This window comes from Micromesistius poutassou (genome assembly GCF_964030765.1).
Source record: "Micromesistius poutassou genome assembly, chromosome: 6".
Lineage (NCBI taxonomy): Eukaryota > Metazoa > Chordata > Actinopteri > Gadiformes > Gadidae > Micromesistius > Micromesistius poutassou.
The window spans coordinates 6,912,149-6,931,713 of NC_140276.1; the positions used below are offsets into that span (position 1 = coordinate 6,912,149).

The window sequence follows — 19,565 nt, forward strand, 5'->3', positions numbered from 1 at the left end:
CACAGAGGTGTCTAGGAGGAGCAGGGGCAAAAGCAGGTGCATCTCACTGCCCGTTATTTACACTACACACTATTTACACATACACTTGATGTCACTTCTATACTCTCAGATAAAAATATCGGTACGTTCCTTGAATAAGAACAAACACACAACACAACACAAACATCAGATCGCTCAAACACTGAGAAAAACAAACCAAAAAAAAAAAAACAGATGCTCGATTTTGAGGCACGGAAGTTTGACTCAACGGAGTCATTAAGCATCAATCTGCCCCCAGCGGGGTCCTGAAGTGTACCGCAGCACAATCGACGTTAACAAGAGTACGGGGAAAAAGTGAATCACGCGTTTATGATGAAGAGGTTCTGCAGTGGTGAGTGCTGCTCCGCAGAGCTTGTGGGACGTAGCACGTGGCGACTACGTAGCCATCATTAAGTTATTGGATTAGCCCCGGGCTGCCGGTAAACAAGTTGGGATGGCTGTCAGCCAGCACATGCCACACTGGGTCTCACTCCGGTTGGGTTACTGAGAGAAAGTTTAACCAGAAGACGAGCCGGGGCTATAGACAGACTGAAAGATGGAGCGAACAGAGAGCGCGAGAGAGAGAGCGAGAGAGAGAGCGAGAGAGAGTGCGAGAGAGAGCGCGCGAGAGAGAGCGAGAGAGAGCGCGAGAGAGAGAGTGAGAGAGAGCGCGAGAGAGAGCGCGCAAGAGAGATGGATGGAAGGAGACAAAATGGGGGGTGTTCTAGCAAGAGTGAAGGATGGAGGGAAATGAGAGAAAGGAGAGATAAAGTGAAATAGAGGCACGCTCCGTCCGGGCGCTCGGAGTGCTTCAGACGGAACGGCCCACCTAACGAGCAGCAGGCGGTGGAGGGATGAGGAGGACAGGGAGCTCCGACTTTGATTAGCAGATGATGGATGGAGAGGCCTCGCTGGCCCTGCCCGGGTACCGCATCTCTCTCCTCCTCCTCCTCCTCACCCTGTCACATCTCCTTTGGGTTACTACGACAACACGAATTGTCCATTCAGCACTATCGGACAACCAACGAGGGCAAAAGCATCGTCAAAGTCACTCACTCTCTCACACACACACACACACACACACACACACACACACACACACACACACACACACACACACACACACACACACACACACACACACACACACACACACACACACACACACACACACACACACAGGGGCCACGGGGCCTGTCATTGTAATTCCTAATACACAGAGAGTAATTAAAAGCCGCCTCAAAGAAGGGGAGAAGTCAGCAGTTGCATTTTTTTTATTTTTTTATTTAATGAGATGCACTTTTTTCTCTTTTGGCACACCGGGGAGTGAGGTATGAGAAAACTCAAGGGCACAAAAGGGAAGATTTATTCACGCTTTTTCGCAGCAAACCGTTTAATTACGGCGCACTGTGACAGCGCCAACGCGTCTGTCCTCATGAATATTCAGCCTGTTGGTCTGAGAAACACACCCAGGTGGCCCTTCCGTCTTTATATTACATTAAAAAAAAGGAAGACTGAGGCGTCTTCTCAAGCTCAAAAAAAAAAACGATTGCTATAATTTACAAAGCCTTCTTTCGCCCCAAGTGAGGGCGTTCTGGGTAAAGAGCATGTGCTCCCCTGCCCCGTTGCAGCGGCGGGTGAAACCACGGCGCCAAAGATCCTTCATGCCGCATGAAAGTAGTCCACGACAGACCTGTGTTCCAACGCCCCACTGTGAGGCTCTTCCATGGACTCATTGAGTCATTCCATGACTGGCTGCCCCACTTTTCTTTCCTTTTTTGTTTTTTGTTTGATAGCGAGAGAGCAGCTGGGAAATAAGTAGATATCACAGAGACTGGCTGATATCTGAACAAGCAAACCGATAAAAAAGTGTCCACCGTCTCGTGCTTGGCTGCTGGCGTTTTGGACCTTTACAAAGTGGAGTCACTCTGCACACTCATGTTTATTAATCAAGCATACTCTTCTGGGTTTCTTCCGCACTGTTCTGGGTTTTCCTTCGAGGTGCGCTTGTTTCGTGAGTCCCAAAAGGGGGGGAGGGGGGGGGGGGGGCTGAGAGAGCAGCAGGGTGTGATGCAGAGGAGGAGGAGGAGGAGGAGACAGATAAGCAGTCCATTGTCTGTGGCACGACAGCCAAGACATGGTCGTTTGATGAGGGCTGTCGTACATGAGCCCCTGGACCCGGATCCCCTCCCGGGAGACACCGCCAACACGCTCTTCCCTCCGTCGCGTCACTGGAGGAGACGATGCGCTCAGTGGCAAGGCGCTAAGCTAGGCTCGTTTATATTTACCATACGCGTAGGAGCAAGGCACACCGCGGGAGGGCACAGATATTTATGTAAATAAGATGATTGATCCAAATAAAGATTCTTATTTGGGCAAAGCAATGAAAGCCCAAAAGATGTATCCATGAGGAATTAATATTAAATGAATATTAAAAAGGAAATCTTGGCATGGTACTGGCAAACATGTTTTCAGACACGCTGCATAATTATACTTGTGAAAGAAGGACCGATAACTCAACGAAGGCGTGCGAAAGCAGAAAAAAAAAAAACGGGAAAAAAAAGACTTTGATAGCGGCATAGTTAACAATACAGATTTCCATGCAGCTCGTTGCCTTGTGTTGTGCTGAATCATTACACAGTACCAAACAACAATAGCCGGACATAATTACAACTACTCTCAGGATCAGGATGACTCTCTTCTGGGGAGCCGGCGTTGCGCTGAACACATCGGCCACGACGTGGCTCGGGCCTGCATCAGACTCATGCCACTGCAGCTAGGGACTCCAGAGGAGGACATGAAATGTTTTTCATAGCGTTTTTGGGGGTGGGGGAGGGGGGGGGGAGGGGGGGGGAGGGGGGGTTGGGTAGAAAATAGAGACGAGGGCATACACAATTATCGTCTCGGTTCCCGGGCGCCACCTTAGGACACACGCTGAGTCACAAAGTATGTCCCTCTCCGAGCTTCGGTGAAGCTGGGGGAAGCTGTGTGTGTGTGTGTGTGTGTGTGGCCATCTCAGACACTTTCACTGCCATCTCCTTCAAGCAGCGCTGTGTCTATCGAGGAACACAGCGTCTCATCACCTACCAGGCCCTAGATCCAGCAACACATTCTAATATACCCATCAGAAATCTCTCTCTCTCTCTCTCTCTCTCTCTCTCTCTCTCTCTCTCTCTCTCTCTCTCTCTCTCTCTCTCTCTCTCTCTCTCTCTCTCTCTCTCTCTCTCTCTCTCTCTCTCTCTCTCTCTCTCTCTCTCTCTCTCTCTCTCTCTCTCTCTCTGGGTTCAATTCCCAGCATGCAATTGAGCTTCTCGGTTCGACAGATTAGACTGAATATTAGCATTGAGCGCAGGTTAAGGGATTCTAATTTCCGAGTTAAATTGATAGCATCGCGGCGTTTGGTGAGCGACTACCTCTAATGGGGAGGGAACAGATTGGAGGGAATCTTCGCTAATGTGAATCGAGATGAAGAATATCTGCCAGTCGCTAATACATCACCGCGAGCTGCATTTTATCCATTACGTATTTCGCTCATATGCGTCTTCCCCAGCTACATGGCAAATAGCTCAGCGGGCTAGGGCTCATTAGCTTGCCAAATGGCATTCAAAACATCGAAGGCAGAAGCTGATCGCCGTTATTAGGAATCGTTGAGTGCCCAACTAGTTGCTGGTATTGATCGGAGAGTAGAGAGCTCTGACACAAACGGAGACGCGTCGCGTGATTATTTGGAAGACGCGGAGAAAACGCGGAGACGAGAAAAGCCATTCGTTTTTCTTTTGTTTGGCAAAGTTGACTTCAAAGGGGCTCAACCTCTAGCGTAGTCTGGGGAAAGAGAAGAAAGGCAGGTGGAGATGGAGAGAGACAGAGAGAGAGAGAGAAGGAGGGGGGGGATAGAGAGAGCACACCGAGATGGGAGATAGACGAGTGTGACGAGGGGAAGCCCTTTGATCCCTGGAAGAGGAGAATACTACGGAATAACGAGAGACAGAAAAGAGAACAGATGATTGCAAACAAGGCAAGCACTCAAATCCCAATAGGAGACAGAAGAGCAGAGAGAGAGAGAGAGAGAGAGAGAGAGAGAGAGAGAGAGAGAGAGAGAGAGAGAGAGAGCGACAGCAAGAGATAGAGAGAGAGCGAGAGAGAGAGCGAGTCAAACAGTAGCAATAAAGTCAAGCCAAGTAGCACGAAAAAATACCAGACAGAGAAAGAGACGGAGAAACCGAGAGACACACACACACACACCCACACACACACAGAGAAAACAATGTAAATGAATGAGAAACAACAGATAAGAGCAGGATGTTAAAAGGGAGTCCAATGGGCTTATGGGGCAGAATTCTCCCGAGCTCTATGCTAAGGTAATTAGCATTGACCCGCGGGTAGGGAGAGTGCAGTCAAACCACAGCGGTGGGACTGTCTAACATGGTTAGCATACAACAACTAAGTCAAGCACGCGGGCGCGGGCCCTCTTTATAACCTCAAGCTCTAATTGGCGTGTACGCTTGGTGTGTCATAACTCAGGGGTTATGGCTGGTGAGTCCAAAGCCGGCCCGCCAGGATCCAGAACCCATCGACCAGACAGAGATATGCACGGGCCTAATAAGCTATGAGTCCAAGGCTGCAAAGACAATGGAATATATTCCTTATCTCTGTTGCGAAGAAGGACCAGAGATTGTCTGTGTTCATAGTTAGAGGTTGGTTCCTAAAGCTTGGATTCAAGTATCAGGGATCTCATTTCCATGTTCCAACGGTTCACGATAGCTCCCAACCTTTCCAGACGAGTCTGGCGTTCCCACTTTTCATTCTGTGTTTAGACGAGCGTCTTTGGGTGGAAATCTGCATGCATACGGTGACGCAAAAGTGTGTGAAATCCGACATGTTTGTTGTGGTTTTCCTGTACTGCAAATGGACGTGACGTAAACACGTACGGGACGAGAGCCAGCGTGAGAAGCTCAGAGCACACTTTTGCGTTGTTAACCCTTCAGACGGAAACGCAGAAACGGTGGAGCGTTTTTAAGATTTCCACTCTGGAGGGTGGGTTAATTTTTTTGCGTTTTTTATGCCCCGAAAACGCTTTCATCGTCTAAACGAAAGGCACATCTGATAAAATATTTTGTTGGTTTCACCCGGGAGCGTTGTCGTGTGAAGCCCGCCTGAACCTCAACACGTCTGCCAGACACACATGAGCTCTTTTTAAAATTTTCTTTAACAAGGACACTGTAAACAAAAGGGAAATACAAAATACAAGGACAACACATGACCTTATAAAACCTCCTGCTTTCCAATGCCAACAACAGAAAAATAAGATAGCCTTGGGCTTTCAAATACATCACAATGGAAATATTATTTTCAACGAAAGTAAAGCTTTTCCCGTAAAATATTATGGATTCCTGAATAGAGAAATCTGTCTACGCTATAGAGTGGTCAGACAGAGACAGAGACACACACACACACACACACGAGGATGGAAGAAACATGGATTTCCTTACCCTGGAATATGGCAGCGTTTTGGATGATGAGGCGTTTGAGCTGGGCGCTGACAGCCTGCAGGCCTGACTCCATGTTGTGGCGGGCGGCTAGCAGGTAGCGCTCCTCCATCTTCTTGGAACAGCAGGTCGGCCCTTTGGTTTGGCACACCTGCAGGTCCACACCTGCCAGCCAGCGAGGGCCCAAACACAACAGGGAAGCCAGGATCAGAGGACAGCGAGAGATGCAGCCATGTCCTTCAGGCTGACTACTTTTAGTTGGTAAAAGGCATATTCACGACTAGGCTATACTACTGTATTCGCCATATTGATGGAAGTTGTGATGATGGGGTATGATAGGGTTAATACAAGTGACATTCCTCTGTAATTGAGTGGATGTTAACGTTTTTAATTCAGTGCGGTCCGGTTCTGTGGTTCTGTGGGTATTACACTGTACTGATTGAGTCAATGTTTCAACACGGTGAGCAAGTCGAATATACTCATATAATAAATGGATGGATATATAAATATATCCATCTATATACTTACTTAGTATATGCTACACGTGTTCGCTATCTCAGGATATTGGGCAATATTGGGCAAAAAGTGTTATCTTGTTTATTTTTGGAGTGTTCACGTGTAGAATATACTCAAACAATTATTCACCTCAGGCTCCGTGAATAATGGGGAATAGACCCCCTCGACCTTCGGTCTGGGGGGCTATTCCCCATTATTGACGGAGCCTTCGGCAAATAATTGTTAAATATCCATTTACAACATTCTATTATGATATTGTCATAGTCACCGTCACGGCTGTATGTGTTTCCGGTGTGGTCGTGTTCCCAGTAGTGTGTGTCCCTGTTCTCATGTCTCTGCCCATGCTCAGGTGTGCTGCATCAGTGGCGCTGATTAGCAGCACCTGGAGCGCTCGTCAAGACTGGAGTTTAAAGCCCCCCGATTCCCGTTCCCATGGCGAGAACTTTTGGTCATGGGACTGCTTGGCTGGTCGTGCCACCTCTCTGTGATTCGTCTTGTCTTTATGATTTGGACTTTGTTGTGTGTCTTAATGTCATGTCCTCTTCACATGTTTATGTGAATAAATCCCACTGGTTGGGTACTTTTAAAAAGGTGTTCTTTCATATTTTGTACTTTATTTTATGTTAGTCTTTTATGTTAGTCTTTACGCTACTGTGCTTTTTATCCTATTGTGCTTTGCACTTTGTTGTATTTTGTTACTTGTTTTATTTTCTTGTATTACTTCTCCACTTTATATCGCAACTGTTGCACAGCAATTTCCCTCGGGATAAATAAAGCTTCTTGAATCTTCAATCTATTTGGGGTCAAGGCTGGTTTGTTGTTGGCCCCAGTAGGGCCAACTAGAGGTGGGGTGTAACAGTCATCTTAGATTCATGAAGATCAAAACATATGTTCATGTCCATTGATACTAGCTGCTTACTAGATTGGCTAGGCTTGGCTAGGCTTACAGCTATTATTTCCACTGGGTATGAATATGTATGAAGGTGTGTGTGAATGTGTGTGCGTACGTGTTTGAATTTGAGTGACAATGGGATGTGCTTTGGAGTGGTCACGAAGAACGTGTTGTGGAAAATGTTGTTGACTCACTGTTACTAAATATAACATGCAATATAACAACAGCTCTCCCTGCTGCGTCCCCGGACATAGAGACCCTGTGTATCGTAGTACAAACCATTCCAACGTCTGCATGGCTTTTCCAAAATATTCTCAGCGTTTGCTTTCAAAGACCTTGATAGAACGTGAAGACGACTGAAAGCAATATGCCGGGGTTGTGATGTTTTTCATCAAACATCAGCATGGTCAATAGAAACCGTTCCCCTGCTCTGCGCCTTCCTGAACCATAGATCAAAAACATTTTCTTTTTTTAAAGTGAGGGTTAGGAAATCACTACGAGGAGACACACACTTGCTGTCAATTCTAAACCAAATAGATTCACATGGACAGTTACCTTGGGTACGCTTGAAATAACTGAATGAGAAAAAAATAAAGCAAAGAAATCCTTGGAAATGTGTACGTTTGCACATGTAAGCCAAAATAATATTATAAGCAAGCAACAGGGACACTGACATGGGAACCTACACTGACATGTCTGCATGAAAGAGATGGTGCCCTGGAGAAAATTAATTAAAAAGGAAAACTATTAAGACCAGGCAAGAGGCACGATAACCGACGAAAACTTTTTGCATTATGTGGTTGGTATGCATATTGTGTGGCATAACGATGGAACACGGGTTGCTAAGCAATAGCATAAAAGTGTAATCCCACGTCTCTAAAACAGTTGCAAACGTAGAAAGTGTCAGAGAGAGGATAAATTAAGAAACTGTCTCCAAACAACAAAAAAACCTCAGAAATTAGTTCCACAATCCCCTCCATTTTCATCTCAACTGGCACACAGACAAAACCTTCTGAGAAATAAATGGGGCACAAAGAATGGTTAAACACAAAGGAACAACAACAACAAATTTACCCACCTGGGGATCAATAAAGTGTTTTCTTAATAACAACACAAAACTCAACCGAAGACCCCCCCTCATCTCTCTCTCTCTGTGTATCTCTCTCCTCCTGGAGAAGTTTTCCCTCTCTCCGTTTGATGCATCAAGTAGGAGATGGAGTAGCATTCTGTAGAGGGCGGGCTGTCTCCTCGACTAAATGATGGAGCTGAGGGGTGCTTAAGTGACGTGCGATCTGATTGATGGCTCCGTAAACAAATGTCAAGAGATTCTATCAACTTATTCACATAGGAACATGCTGGGGGTCTGCACGTGTTGGTGTGTTGGTGTGTGTTGGTGTGTGGGTTTGTGTGTCGGAAGGAGGCGCATGCTGCTAAAGAGGTCCAAATAAATCCATCAAGACACTGGGAGGGAAAGATATTTATTTTCCATTGTTCTATTTGCTTCCGAAAGAAAAATCCAAAACGAAAAACGTTGACTTGACATGAGGCTGTGGGATTACTGTGTCGACGGGCGAATAACACACTTCTGGGAAGGCACGGAATGGCCCCTTTTAAAACGCTGTTTCACCGCATAGCTCCAGAGACCCGAGTTCAATTCCTTGTTGTGGTAGGTACGTTAGAGTGTGTGTGTGTGTGTGTGAGGTGGATTGGAGTCCCATGTGCATCCCGGTGAGTCAGTTGTGCCTCCAGTCTCCCGGGACCGGACCAGACATAAGTGGGTAAAGATAACAGACGGCTAGGCATTGGTTTCAGGGCCCCAGGCCGTGACAGGCCATGTTACGGCGGGGGAAGTGATGCTGCATCAGATGCTAAGCTTGGACACTCAGTCAGACGAGATAAGGTGAAACGGCTGCACACGTTCTCCACGTACACCTATGTTCAAGTACAACGTTTCCGTCTATTCAAAGATCTCCAGGACTGAACGTTAGTAAGGCTGAATAGTTTTTCACCTGGTGAACATTTTTAATGCACCAGCTTTTTTCACTTTCACGTGACGGAATACATAGACCTTCACCATGGCAGGTCGTACTTTGCAGAATGTTTTTTTTATATCAATTATTAGAAATTATATGGTGAACAGCCTCCAACCCCACTGCCACGGAGTCGCCTGAACTTCTGTGCAATGGAAAAAGAAAAGCAATAAAACTGTCACACACCGCCATATGTATTTCTATTGACAGGCTTAGTTTGTTTAAATCAATGCCAACCCTGAGCCCTGGTAGATAACATCAAGCTAATTTCTGTCTGCAAGGGTTGAAATTATTAAGCTGTCAATACCACCTTGGTATGAGCAGAGAGCTCAGACGCGGCGTTGGCAATTATCTCCCTCAAATCCGACAGTTTCATCTGTCTGTGTCCCTTTTTGCGTATGATGAATGTATTTCATTACAGAATTTCGGCGCTGGGGAAGGAATAAGCAAAAGATCCATCGTGATGCGAAATCCCCCAGAGTTTCACACATACGCACATAGGCCTTCTCTCACACACACACACACACACACACACACACACCTACACTCTCTGTCACACAGAGAAACACGCACTCTAAATAGAGCCTTCCTACCGACAGTCAAACCACTTGGGAAAAGTGCTCCTAGCTCCTGTGCATTTTCTTTACCAACCTTTACCTTCCCTCCTCTATCTTCTCCCGGGCACACCTTGTCATCTCCTCTGAGCTTGCCTTCCCTCACACACCTCCAGGCTAATTGCCACAAGGCAGAGAGAGAGAGAGCAAGAGAGAGAGAGCAAGTAGTTCTCCCCATATTCACGTGGGTTTCCTCAGGGTGCTTTGGTTTACCTCCCCCCCCCCCCCCCCCCACACCATAAGACATATGGGTGGGAAAAATAATCGATTCTTTAATGCATCGCAATTCTCTCTAGAATGATTCTGTCTTGATGCAAATAAGTTAATAATCTGAATTTTAATTTAAACAAAGCGCTCTGCCTGCTGCAGAGCACTACAGAAAACTTTCTGCCTGCATGTTCTCTGCGCAGGGAACCGACTTTATCTAATATAAAATATGAGACAAGGTAATTCATCTGTTGATTGCCTTTAATGATCATCACAAAAGAAAAACTCTGAGCAGCAAACTCAGATGTTTATATATGTATTTGAAAATCACGCATAGAAATGTACATAAAAAACCTCTGAATCGAAATCAAATCAAATCGTGAGGTGCCAAGAGATTCCCACCCCTAATAAGACAAACCTGTTGGGTAAATACTCCTGCCAGTGCCCTTGACCAAGGCACCAGTTTCTTTCCCTGGTGCCGCCCTTTGCTTCGAGCCATGCTAGCGATGCGTTGTACTTTTACTCGTGTAATGACACATATCGATTCTCCTCTTCTCCTTCATGGAGAGAGAGAGATGTGGGGGGGTGTGCGGGTGTATTTCCACTGTACTTTTATTGTTGGACATCACGCTCTCTTCATGGTATCGTGATCGCGAGTTCATTGAGTCAAGTTAGGCAACGGCACGTTGTCCCGAACCGCAGCCTATCTACATGGTAATTTTCCATGGTGAACAATTCCAGGTCACGGTGATGCCCGCTAATTGTTAGGCAGTTTGGGGTCAATACTCAATGACTGACAATCGCTTTTTTTCATTCGAGTCAAAGTGTCAATGCGCCAAATACTATTGAATGGCTGGCACTGGCACAATATATTATTTTGAACAGAGACCCCCAGAAGAACTCAAACCATACATTTCTGTGTTTCCCCCAGGAGGGGAGTGGTTGTTCCAAGCAGAGGCTCATGGGAGTTTGAGTACACTGCCAAGCCACGGTCCCTCTTCTCATCTATAACAAGCGCAGAGAAGCCCGAACCAGGGGAACGGGGCCAAGCCTCGTTCGCTAGCACCAATTAGAAAGTCCTCACTTTGCAAGTTCTCTATGCAAGTTTAATGATGGGGAGATGGGGACCACAGCAAGAAAAACAAGTTGTGTTAAGATATAGACGATGGTAAAGGCTGTTAGAAGTATAAATTATACAGCAGCTATTTGTGTCGAGTCGAGCCGTGCAGGGATCCCTGGTACTCACTCCAGGGCAAAGGCAGAACCCCAAACCAACAAGACCCTCTGCAGAGAAAATAACTGTGAGTTAAATCATGATCACACATTTTCACGGCCGATATAAGAATTGTTGTATTATCCGCTGACACGATTTGTAATTGTGCTAAGCTCTGCTCTTCCAATCTGTTACTTTCTCTCACTTTCTTCTCATCATGAAAAACTACTAATCTAAAAGCCGGTCACGTAGTACGCACCTGAATGAGTGAAAACATAGACGGGCGACAGCGACAAGAGCAAGCAGAAAGATCTAAAGGAGCAGACTAGAATCCAAACACACATCCAGAGCTTCCTCAACCAAAGTTCAACCTCATACGACCATTCGTGCTTTCGTGTGTCGAGAAATAATAACAACAGATACGGTTATATCTCCCCAAAGGAGTACCTCTGGACAATGCTAGAGGACGGTTTTGTCTCAACCAGACAAAGGTGGGGGGGGGAGGTCCAGAGGTACTCATCGCCATGCCGACCTGACCCCCTCCCCCTCACTAACTCTAGTTATTGACGGATGGGAGGCTGGAGGGCTTTTGTCTTATAAGAACCCTGAAACAACTGCTTGCAAGTAAAAATAGCAGGCCTTCTTTTCAGAGACAAAGACAAAAAATCTAGCATAAATTCAGCATAATTTCCCGGGCCAGGCAAATATTACCGCTCTAAAACACAAGAAAAAATGACACAAAAGAAAGAAAAGGTTCACGTTACTGACACTAAACGAAACACTGGAACCCCTGGGTTGTGGTTCTGGGCTGTGTTGTTCTCTGTGCGTTAACGCTGCCTCTGGTATATATCAGGAAACAGCGATAGCGATCTGCACATGGAGACATAAAAGCCAAGCGCCTCGTTGGAAAAACACTAGAAACGTACGACTCCCACTGCCACGGTTTCATCTCACGCTCTTTATAATCCTCAAACGTCAGGAGCCTGCAGTCCTGAGTCTTTTCAGAATAATATTTCGGTGTAAAAACCATAAAACTAAAATAACTTGAGCTTGTTGGTGTGCTTCCCCCCTGAAGGCTCTGCATTCTGCTCAATTTGAGTTCTGCTGCGGCCATCTTTGACTCAGTCAACTCCCCCACATGATACGTCCATATATTACCTCACACGCACACACGTGTATGCGTGTGTACGCACTCACGTATGTATGGAAAAACACGGTCAGTAATAAACAAATCAACGATAACCAGTAAGCTAACACTGGTTGACAGAAAAAGCGTTCTTACACAGGAATATCACCAGAATAACTTTCTATATATTGCCATTCCTTGTCTGTTCACATAACAGTCTACCTTTTGTGTAGGCATCAATCGATGTTGGTGATGCAGTTGAGATAAAGGTTAAAGATTATCAAGATTCAAGATCAAAATCTGTTCAAACCTCAAATAAAATGTCCCTTTCCATGAAAAAATATTACATTTCGTTTTTTCGAACGACAACGGTACAATACAGAAAAAATTGCCCGGCAGCCAAGAATGGTCTGACTGTGAGGATCCAGAACATGGTGTGTTGCACCTGTACCAACACCACTTCGGTCTCTCTGATGAGCGACACAAGGTGGGCATCATGGTGCTAGTCTGGGTGGCACCAGACTGAGACAATCTGCATAGTTGAATATTACCCCTCGGTCAGGTGTTGTTTATGTTGGGTTTTTTTCCTGACAGACAGCTGCTGGACGCCCCCGGGCTGCAGGAGACATACAGTTTGACTTTGGAGGAGAGGAGCTCTGTAGGATTCACTAGCTTTCACAATACTACCGTCAATATGGTTGCAAAAAGAGTTTCTGTGTGTGTGTGTGTGTGTGTGTGTGTGTGTGTGTGTGTGTGTGTGTGTGTGTGCGTCTGTGTGTGTCTGTGTGTGTGTGTTATTTGGAAAAGGAGATGTTTTCTGTACCCCTGAGATTGTATCATACACAACAATGTGCTGATCTGTTTTAATCTGTCTGATCATCCAAAAAATGTGATTCCTAATGAAAATTTACTTGTAATGTGGAATTGGATAAAGTATCTAAACTGTGTGTGTGTGTGTGTGTGTGTGTGTGTGTGTGTGTGTGTGTGTGTGTGTGTGTGTGTGTGAAAACTCTTATATTTCACCTGAAATACTGTTGTTTATTGAACAAGCACTCTCTTCTCTTTGTCTCCCGACAACTCAGGGGTATAGACAGTATACCGCTGAATCTCGCTGAAAAATGTGTGTTTGCACGACTCTATTTTCACAGTACATTTACCCTGTTGATGTTGCGCTTTTAGTGTGGTAAGCGGTAAAGAGGCGGGTGGGTGACGGGTAGGTTGCATGTTGCATCACTGCTGCAAAGCGACAGTTAACCTGAAGCTCTTTCCTGTGCTGACATGACATTAAAACACCCAATTAACATTTGCGGCCGTCTCTGGATAAGTCGAGAGAGCGAGAAAGGTAGTAGAGAGAGAGAGAGAGAGAGAGAGAGAGAGAGAGAGAGAGAGAGAGAGAGAGAGAGAGAGAGATCAAATTACATACTTGGATAAGAAACCAATGCCACGGACTCTGTGAGCCTGTCAATTACGCAGGATTTGCAGATCAACAGAGGTTCTGAACGGACCACAGATCCCGTTGCTCTGTCACAATCACAACTCGGAAGATCTTGAATAATTCACACGCACTCCTTTAGTAGGATTTTATATCTGTAAATTATTATTTGGAATATATTCTCGCCCTCTCTGTATTTCTCATAAATGTATATAGCGGTTCCACTCCATCAGAGGCTCGAGTCCTGATACCGTCTCTAGGAAATGGTAATCGGCCTTTTCTGCAGAATGAAGTCCTTGGGTTTACATCTGATCCAAAAGTAGGTTCCCTAATAAAGACTATTTTTAGGTTTTCTTTGGTATCTCCGATACGATCCTAATTGGAGTTCCGACTCAAATAATAAACACAAAAGGGAAATCAGATGAAACAACACTTTAGCGGGAGGGAAAGATCAACAGGAGGGAGCTAATCCCCACATTAAAGCATGCCTTATCTGAGGTACACTATCAAAGCTCTGACAAACGATGGGTGGATTAAGGGATCGGCTGTTGGCATTTGTGGAATCGGTTTATTTATGAGGAATCTGATCCGGTTGACATTGAGACATATTTCGTTTTTTGTTGGTGTCTAACAGTTAATCTACACGTAACAGCTGCCTTTTGAACGCTGGGAGCAGCACTGTGTGATAAGCGTGGGATGGCTCTTATTGCCAGTACTTAAGAGGTCAGACACTGAAACAGAAAATCTAACTCAACTGTGTCGAGTCTGATAATTGTCTCAAACGTCATTTTTGAGTGGAATTAGGTTAGATAAAAACTATCAAACACAGAAAGAAACACTGTCCTATAATTGATTTTGCGTTGCGTGTATGTTCAGTTTATTGTAGACATGTCAATCTTAATATGACCTGCTTTCTGGTTTGTACGATTATATAAAGAATATAGCAAAGAGTTATGTTGAAGACTTTCAAGATCTTCCAGGAATCATATGGAAAATAAAAGCTATAGGCCTGGTAATATATTACATCCCTCGTCTTCACGAGTTAACTGCCATATCATTTCAGACGTCATAATTTATTGATAGCATCATAGATTACAGAGCCATTTCATGCATTCATATAATAGGCCTACATTACTGATACAAATGTTCTTCGGGAGATATTGGCTTGGCGAAGGGATAAGGATGTGCTAATGCACTCAACTCCAATTTATATCAAATCTTTTCCCAGCTCCGATTCCGGATTTCCCCCCAAAAAAACAGCTCTGTGAAGACGTCATGTAAACAAACTAAACTGCTAGGAAAACATTTATAATCAGACCTCGATAACACTGAGGGGCATGCTGCCTTTTCATTTTACAATGGACATCTGGGAGAAATATAGGCTATGCAATACAGCCTTCTTTTGAGTCTAATCATTTGGTCATGCAATTGGTGTGAGATTTACCTGACACTGGAGTTTCCGGAACCCATTTGGAACCCGGGTGCAGGGTTTGGAACGCCGCGCGCACGTCGTGGCAGTTCGGAAGCACAGGTGACTGTCCGACGGGCAGGTAAAACAGCTGGAAGAAAACGCACAGGAAGAGCGCACTATGTGCCGCTTTGCAAACCATGGCGCACACAGTTGAGTAAGGACACTGTGGATGAAATAAACTTCCCGAATCTCCAAAGTTACAGATAATTACGCAGGCTATAAGTCACGGCAGCTCTCGATCCTGCTTTGTAAAGCATCCTCACGCTTTCGAAGCCAAATAGTGCTATCTACTCCTACCTCTGGTCTTATATGTCTACTGGTGGAGCTATCCCAAAGAAACGATAACTTAAGAACCTCTCTCCGTGTGCAGTAGCCGGACTCATCTGCTAGCCAAGATAAATGAGCCGAGAATATTTCTGCGCGTTCCCATAAGCGCGCACCACGGCGTGGAACCGCGCGTATTTAGGCTACAACTCTCCTATAATAATCCTATATATACCTACACAAAACCGATCGGGATTCATTACCCTTTGCGGTCACAATGCATAAGCTCGGTAAATATTTATTGCACTAAGATTTATGGGTGGTTGTCTTAATGGGAAGCATTTAGGCCACATTCACACAGGAGCTGAATAAAGGACGCATGGAAATTAGAAAAAGGGATACAAATAGGAAGGGAGGACGCTCCTCGTTAACATTGAGAAACACAAAACGTGGAGATGGTTCAATAAAAGTGGTTGGGAACTTAAAAATACTCCCACTTGAATTCAATTCGAGTTTAGGGCAATTTATTATCGCACTGCATGATGAAGTACCACTTCTATACTTTGCCTAAAAATGTAAATTTCAGAGTGGAATACCGTCTATGAATAAAATGAAGGATCAGTTGTGGCTCCCGTTTAGAGCCAAGACAACAAACCTGCTGCCATCTTGTGGTCAATGAGAGATTGCATTCAGAGAATAGACACCAATAGACCCCCACCATTATAAAATGAGAGTAGAGAGAGTTGAATATCCCGTTTATTGATGAAATGCAGCAGACAACACACACATGCATACACATGGGATGCAAAGCAAGCTGTTCGCTAGATCTGGCGGATTACAGATGGATACTGTGCAATTTTCAGTCAGATCTTAAATGGAATTAAAATTGCGAAGTCATCCACCCGAAAACAGCCAGACAAACAGCCGTATACCAACCAAAAGACGTGACTAAATAAACAAAATAAAACTGAAGAAAACGGCAGGCAATAGCCTATAAACACATTTTGTAACAACAACATAAGGCTTGCACCATCGATTACGAGCAAATCCACCGCATGGAAAATGTAATGTTGTCGCATGTCTGGGCAACAGAGAGTTTTGCATGGATTTGCACAGCAAAGTCATAGAACAGCCAAAAGCAATCCAACAAAACTCCCTGTCGACCCATCGGGGGAAGACGCCGAGTACATACATTACGCGTATAGCACAAGCAAGTATGTGAGAAGACGACCTGAAATACTTGAAGTGCACAGACTGCAGTAGATGAGTGTTTACTACCTGCACTGTGAGCACTTTGGGACTGCCAGGTCTACTGTGCACGGCACTGTCATTATCATATAAATATACATATATTCTTTAGTACATATATGTTTATATCTATTTTTTGTTCATTTGTTGTTCCTTAGGCTTCTGCATGTTTGCAGATAACGGTCACTGATTGCCATTTGATTGTAATGTAAAAGTATACCATGTGGTCCGATTTATTACTTTCACTTTGAGAACAATATGAGGATATAAAGAGGATCCTTGATACCCAATGTGCTTTTATTTTGGAAGAAACTCCAATTGTGGAAGAACGAGCCCCCAGCCAGAAGGAGCAACTAGGGCAGTAGAAATTGGAAAGTTCACTAACTACACTAGATGCACCTTAGCTGGGGGGCCATCACAAACAATGGAGACATCAGAGACTTGTTGGCGGACATTTTGAGGCTGATCTTCAATGACTTCCAACCCTCAGTTGCTTCTTATCTGGAACACCTGCAATACAACCAAAAAAGGAGCATGAATATCAGTCTTTATAATCACTTGAATACGGTTCAAAATAAATAGAGGAAATAGTTTGAACAAAACAGACACAAACCACTTTCATTTGGAATGATGAATCATCTATTGGGAGAATACACCTCCACATTTAAACTTAAATCTCTTTACCTGGTTATGATGACCCAATATATAAATCTGGAAGACGCTAAGCGGTCCACACTATTTTACAACCACTGACGCCCAGCTTCGTATCAGGCGCCTGCATGATATATGATGCAAGGCTATATAGGCGTAGGCCTAGTATATGCCCACATTACCATGTGGTTAAAACGATGATCTTATTTACTTCTTTCACGTCGATAGTGCACAACTTTAATGAAGGTATTAGTTGGTTTGATAGGCCTACAACACACATAAAAAAACAAAAACATTAAAAAAAATTGACTTTCAACTAAAAAAAAACTCCGCTACCGCTAAAGGTCCGCTACCAAAGTCATTACTCAAGAACATTATCGTTTTATGTTATTGATCGGGACTCGGTAGTGACTTGTAAAGAGCGATCCACGTAAGCCTCGCAAAAGTGGCGCGAACGTGGTCTGATGAGACTTTTTCAAACCAATCCATTAAACAAATGGCTCAATATAATCCACATCCGCCTTGAGTGTCACTTACCAAGTCCTTCGTATGGGAGCCCGATACATTTGATCTTAGTAGGCCTAATACAGTTGAATGCCGACAATAATACGTCAGCCAGATGCTAAGTCGGAACAATAGCCAACATGTTTATATTGGCTATTGTGTAAGGAAAAAGTAGTATTTTTTTTTTTTTTTAATCACGGAGTGAGATAATAGCATTAGTGTGTATAGAAAGAACGCACAGAAAAAAAGTATTATATAAAAAGTAGTAGGCCTATAAGAGTATTTGTTTGTCATTGGAACTAAATAGTATAGCGACGAGACTCGGAACGTGTTCATCTATTATGGGTAGGTTTACAATTCAATATAACAAAAACGGAAGACTACACGCCTAGTTGGGTTACTGTGATTGTTTGATTAGCAAATTCGCTGTTGAAATCAAGGAAACAGTCCCAAAACCATAGCCTTTAGTCAATCGAAAAAAGCAAAACAATTACCCTAATTGTAACAGGGTATTGTGGAGATGACCTACCTCTTAGCCATCGACGGGTTGGTGGTTCAGTGGAAATGGGTTGAAACGACTATTACCCACGCAGGATTCCTCCATAATACGACGCACCTAACTTCGCAGATGTTGTATCCTCTGCTGCCTCTTTACCACCGTTTCTGGCCAACAAAAAGTGGAGTCATGCATGTAATTGTGTGAGCATCTTTTTTGTTGTTTTGCTCTTTGTGGGGGTGGGGAGATGCAGCGCAGACGTCCCAATATTGTAAAAGTCCTCCTTTGATCCCTTTAACCATAGCATTCCATCTAATAGCTCTTAAGACTTTACCGTTTCATTTTATAACACGCTGAAAAGTTACTACCTTAAAATTTCCGTTTCAAGGACGAAATCGTTTGTTAGTCGGTTTCGCTCTTATGGTCAAACACAAGCAGAAGGCTTGTGACCTGTAACCTCTGCAAACCCTACCCCCACACACAGCCTCAGCCACCCCCTCTCCACAGCCTAGTGCTCCACAAGAAATAGGCGCTAGTTGAACTGGTATTGGTGGTAACCCTTACAAGAAAGAATCTTAAACATCGCGCGGGGCTCTGACTTCCGATTCTATGAATAAATATTTCGAGGTGGAAATGGGGTCACTTAAACTTATCTTGCGTAAACGCTTTCTTAGGACTCCCTCGGCCTTGAGAGCAGGCTCAAACGTAGCCTTATTTGCCTTCTTCCCCGATTGAACTTTAACCCACTTTCCCAGACTGCAATTTCACTGGTCATATAGGCCTCGTTGTGATTGGTGGAATTAAGGGACATATGCATCCTTTGTGACACTTCTTTACATTGGTTGGTTCGTAAACCACCAGATGTGGACACGTTTTGATACTAAAGGAGGCCTGTTTGCGCATGCATCATTGTTATGCATCCAAATTTGCAGTTTGAAACTTTTATAATTACATAAACATAAGGCCTCGATTGATTGAAATGTATTTCAGTAGACCTACGCTACTCCCGATACAAACGGTATTCCATTACAATAACATAAAGGCTACCCAATGTATTACACAATACACGTGAAACAACTCAAATCTTTATTTAGTTCAATGTTTGGCTCATTACACGTTTGTTTGTCGTTTGTGTTTGTATTGTTTATATATCTTTTTAACTCCGTTTAAATCTTCATATTGGCACAATTTTGTCTCTTATCTCTATTTGGTGGTTTTACGCCTTGTAACACACGAATTTCCCCCTGTGGTATTAGTGTTATCTTATCTTAATATAAATATATTTAAGGCGTTAAGGATAGCCGCCGCCAGATGGAGACATCACTGACTTTCCCTTCCCCCAGCCCCTTCTCACATTGATCGAGAGTATAAAAGTATGAAAACCATCGCAAAATTCG

At 44.3% G+C, this 19,565-nt stretch overlaps 1 protein-coding gene across 1 annotated transcript in view; it reads right to left on the bottom strand.

Annotated features, from left to right (window-relative positions):
- The window catches only part of gpc3 (glypican 3), a gene marked incomplete at both ends in the record, with an annotated part of 49,922 nt that extends 34,778 nt beyond the window's left edge, over positions 1–15,144 (bottom strand). Inside the window, 2 exons of the mRNA XM_084469131.1 lie at positions 5,508–5,669; positions 14,979–15,144. Coding sequence (XP_084325257.1) covers positions 5,508–5,669; positions 14,979–15,144 — 328 coding nt within the window. The remainder of the gene's footprint in view (positions 1–5,507; positions 5,670–14,978) is intronic.
- Positions 15,145–19,565: the final 4,421 nt, after the last annotated feature.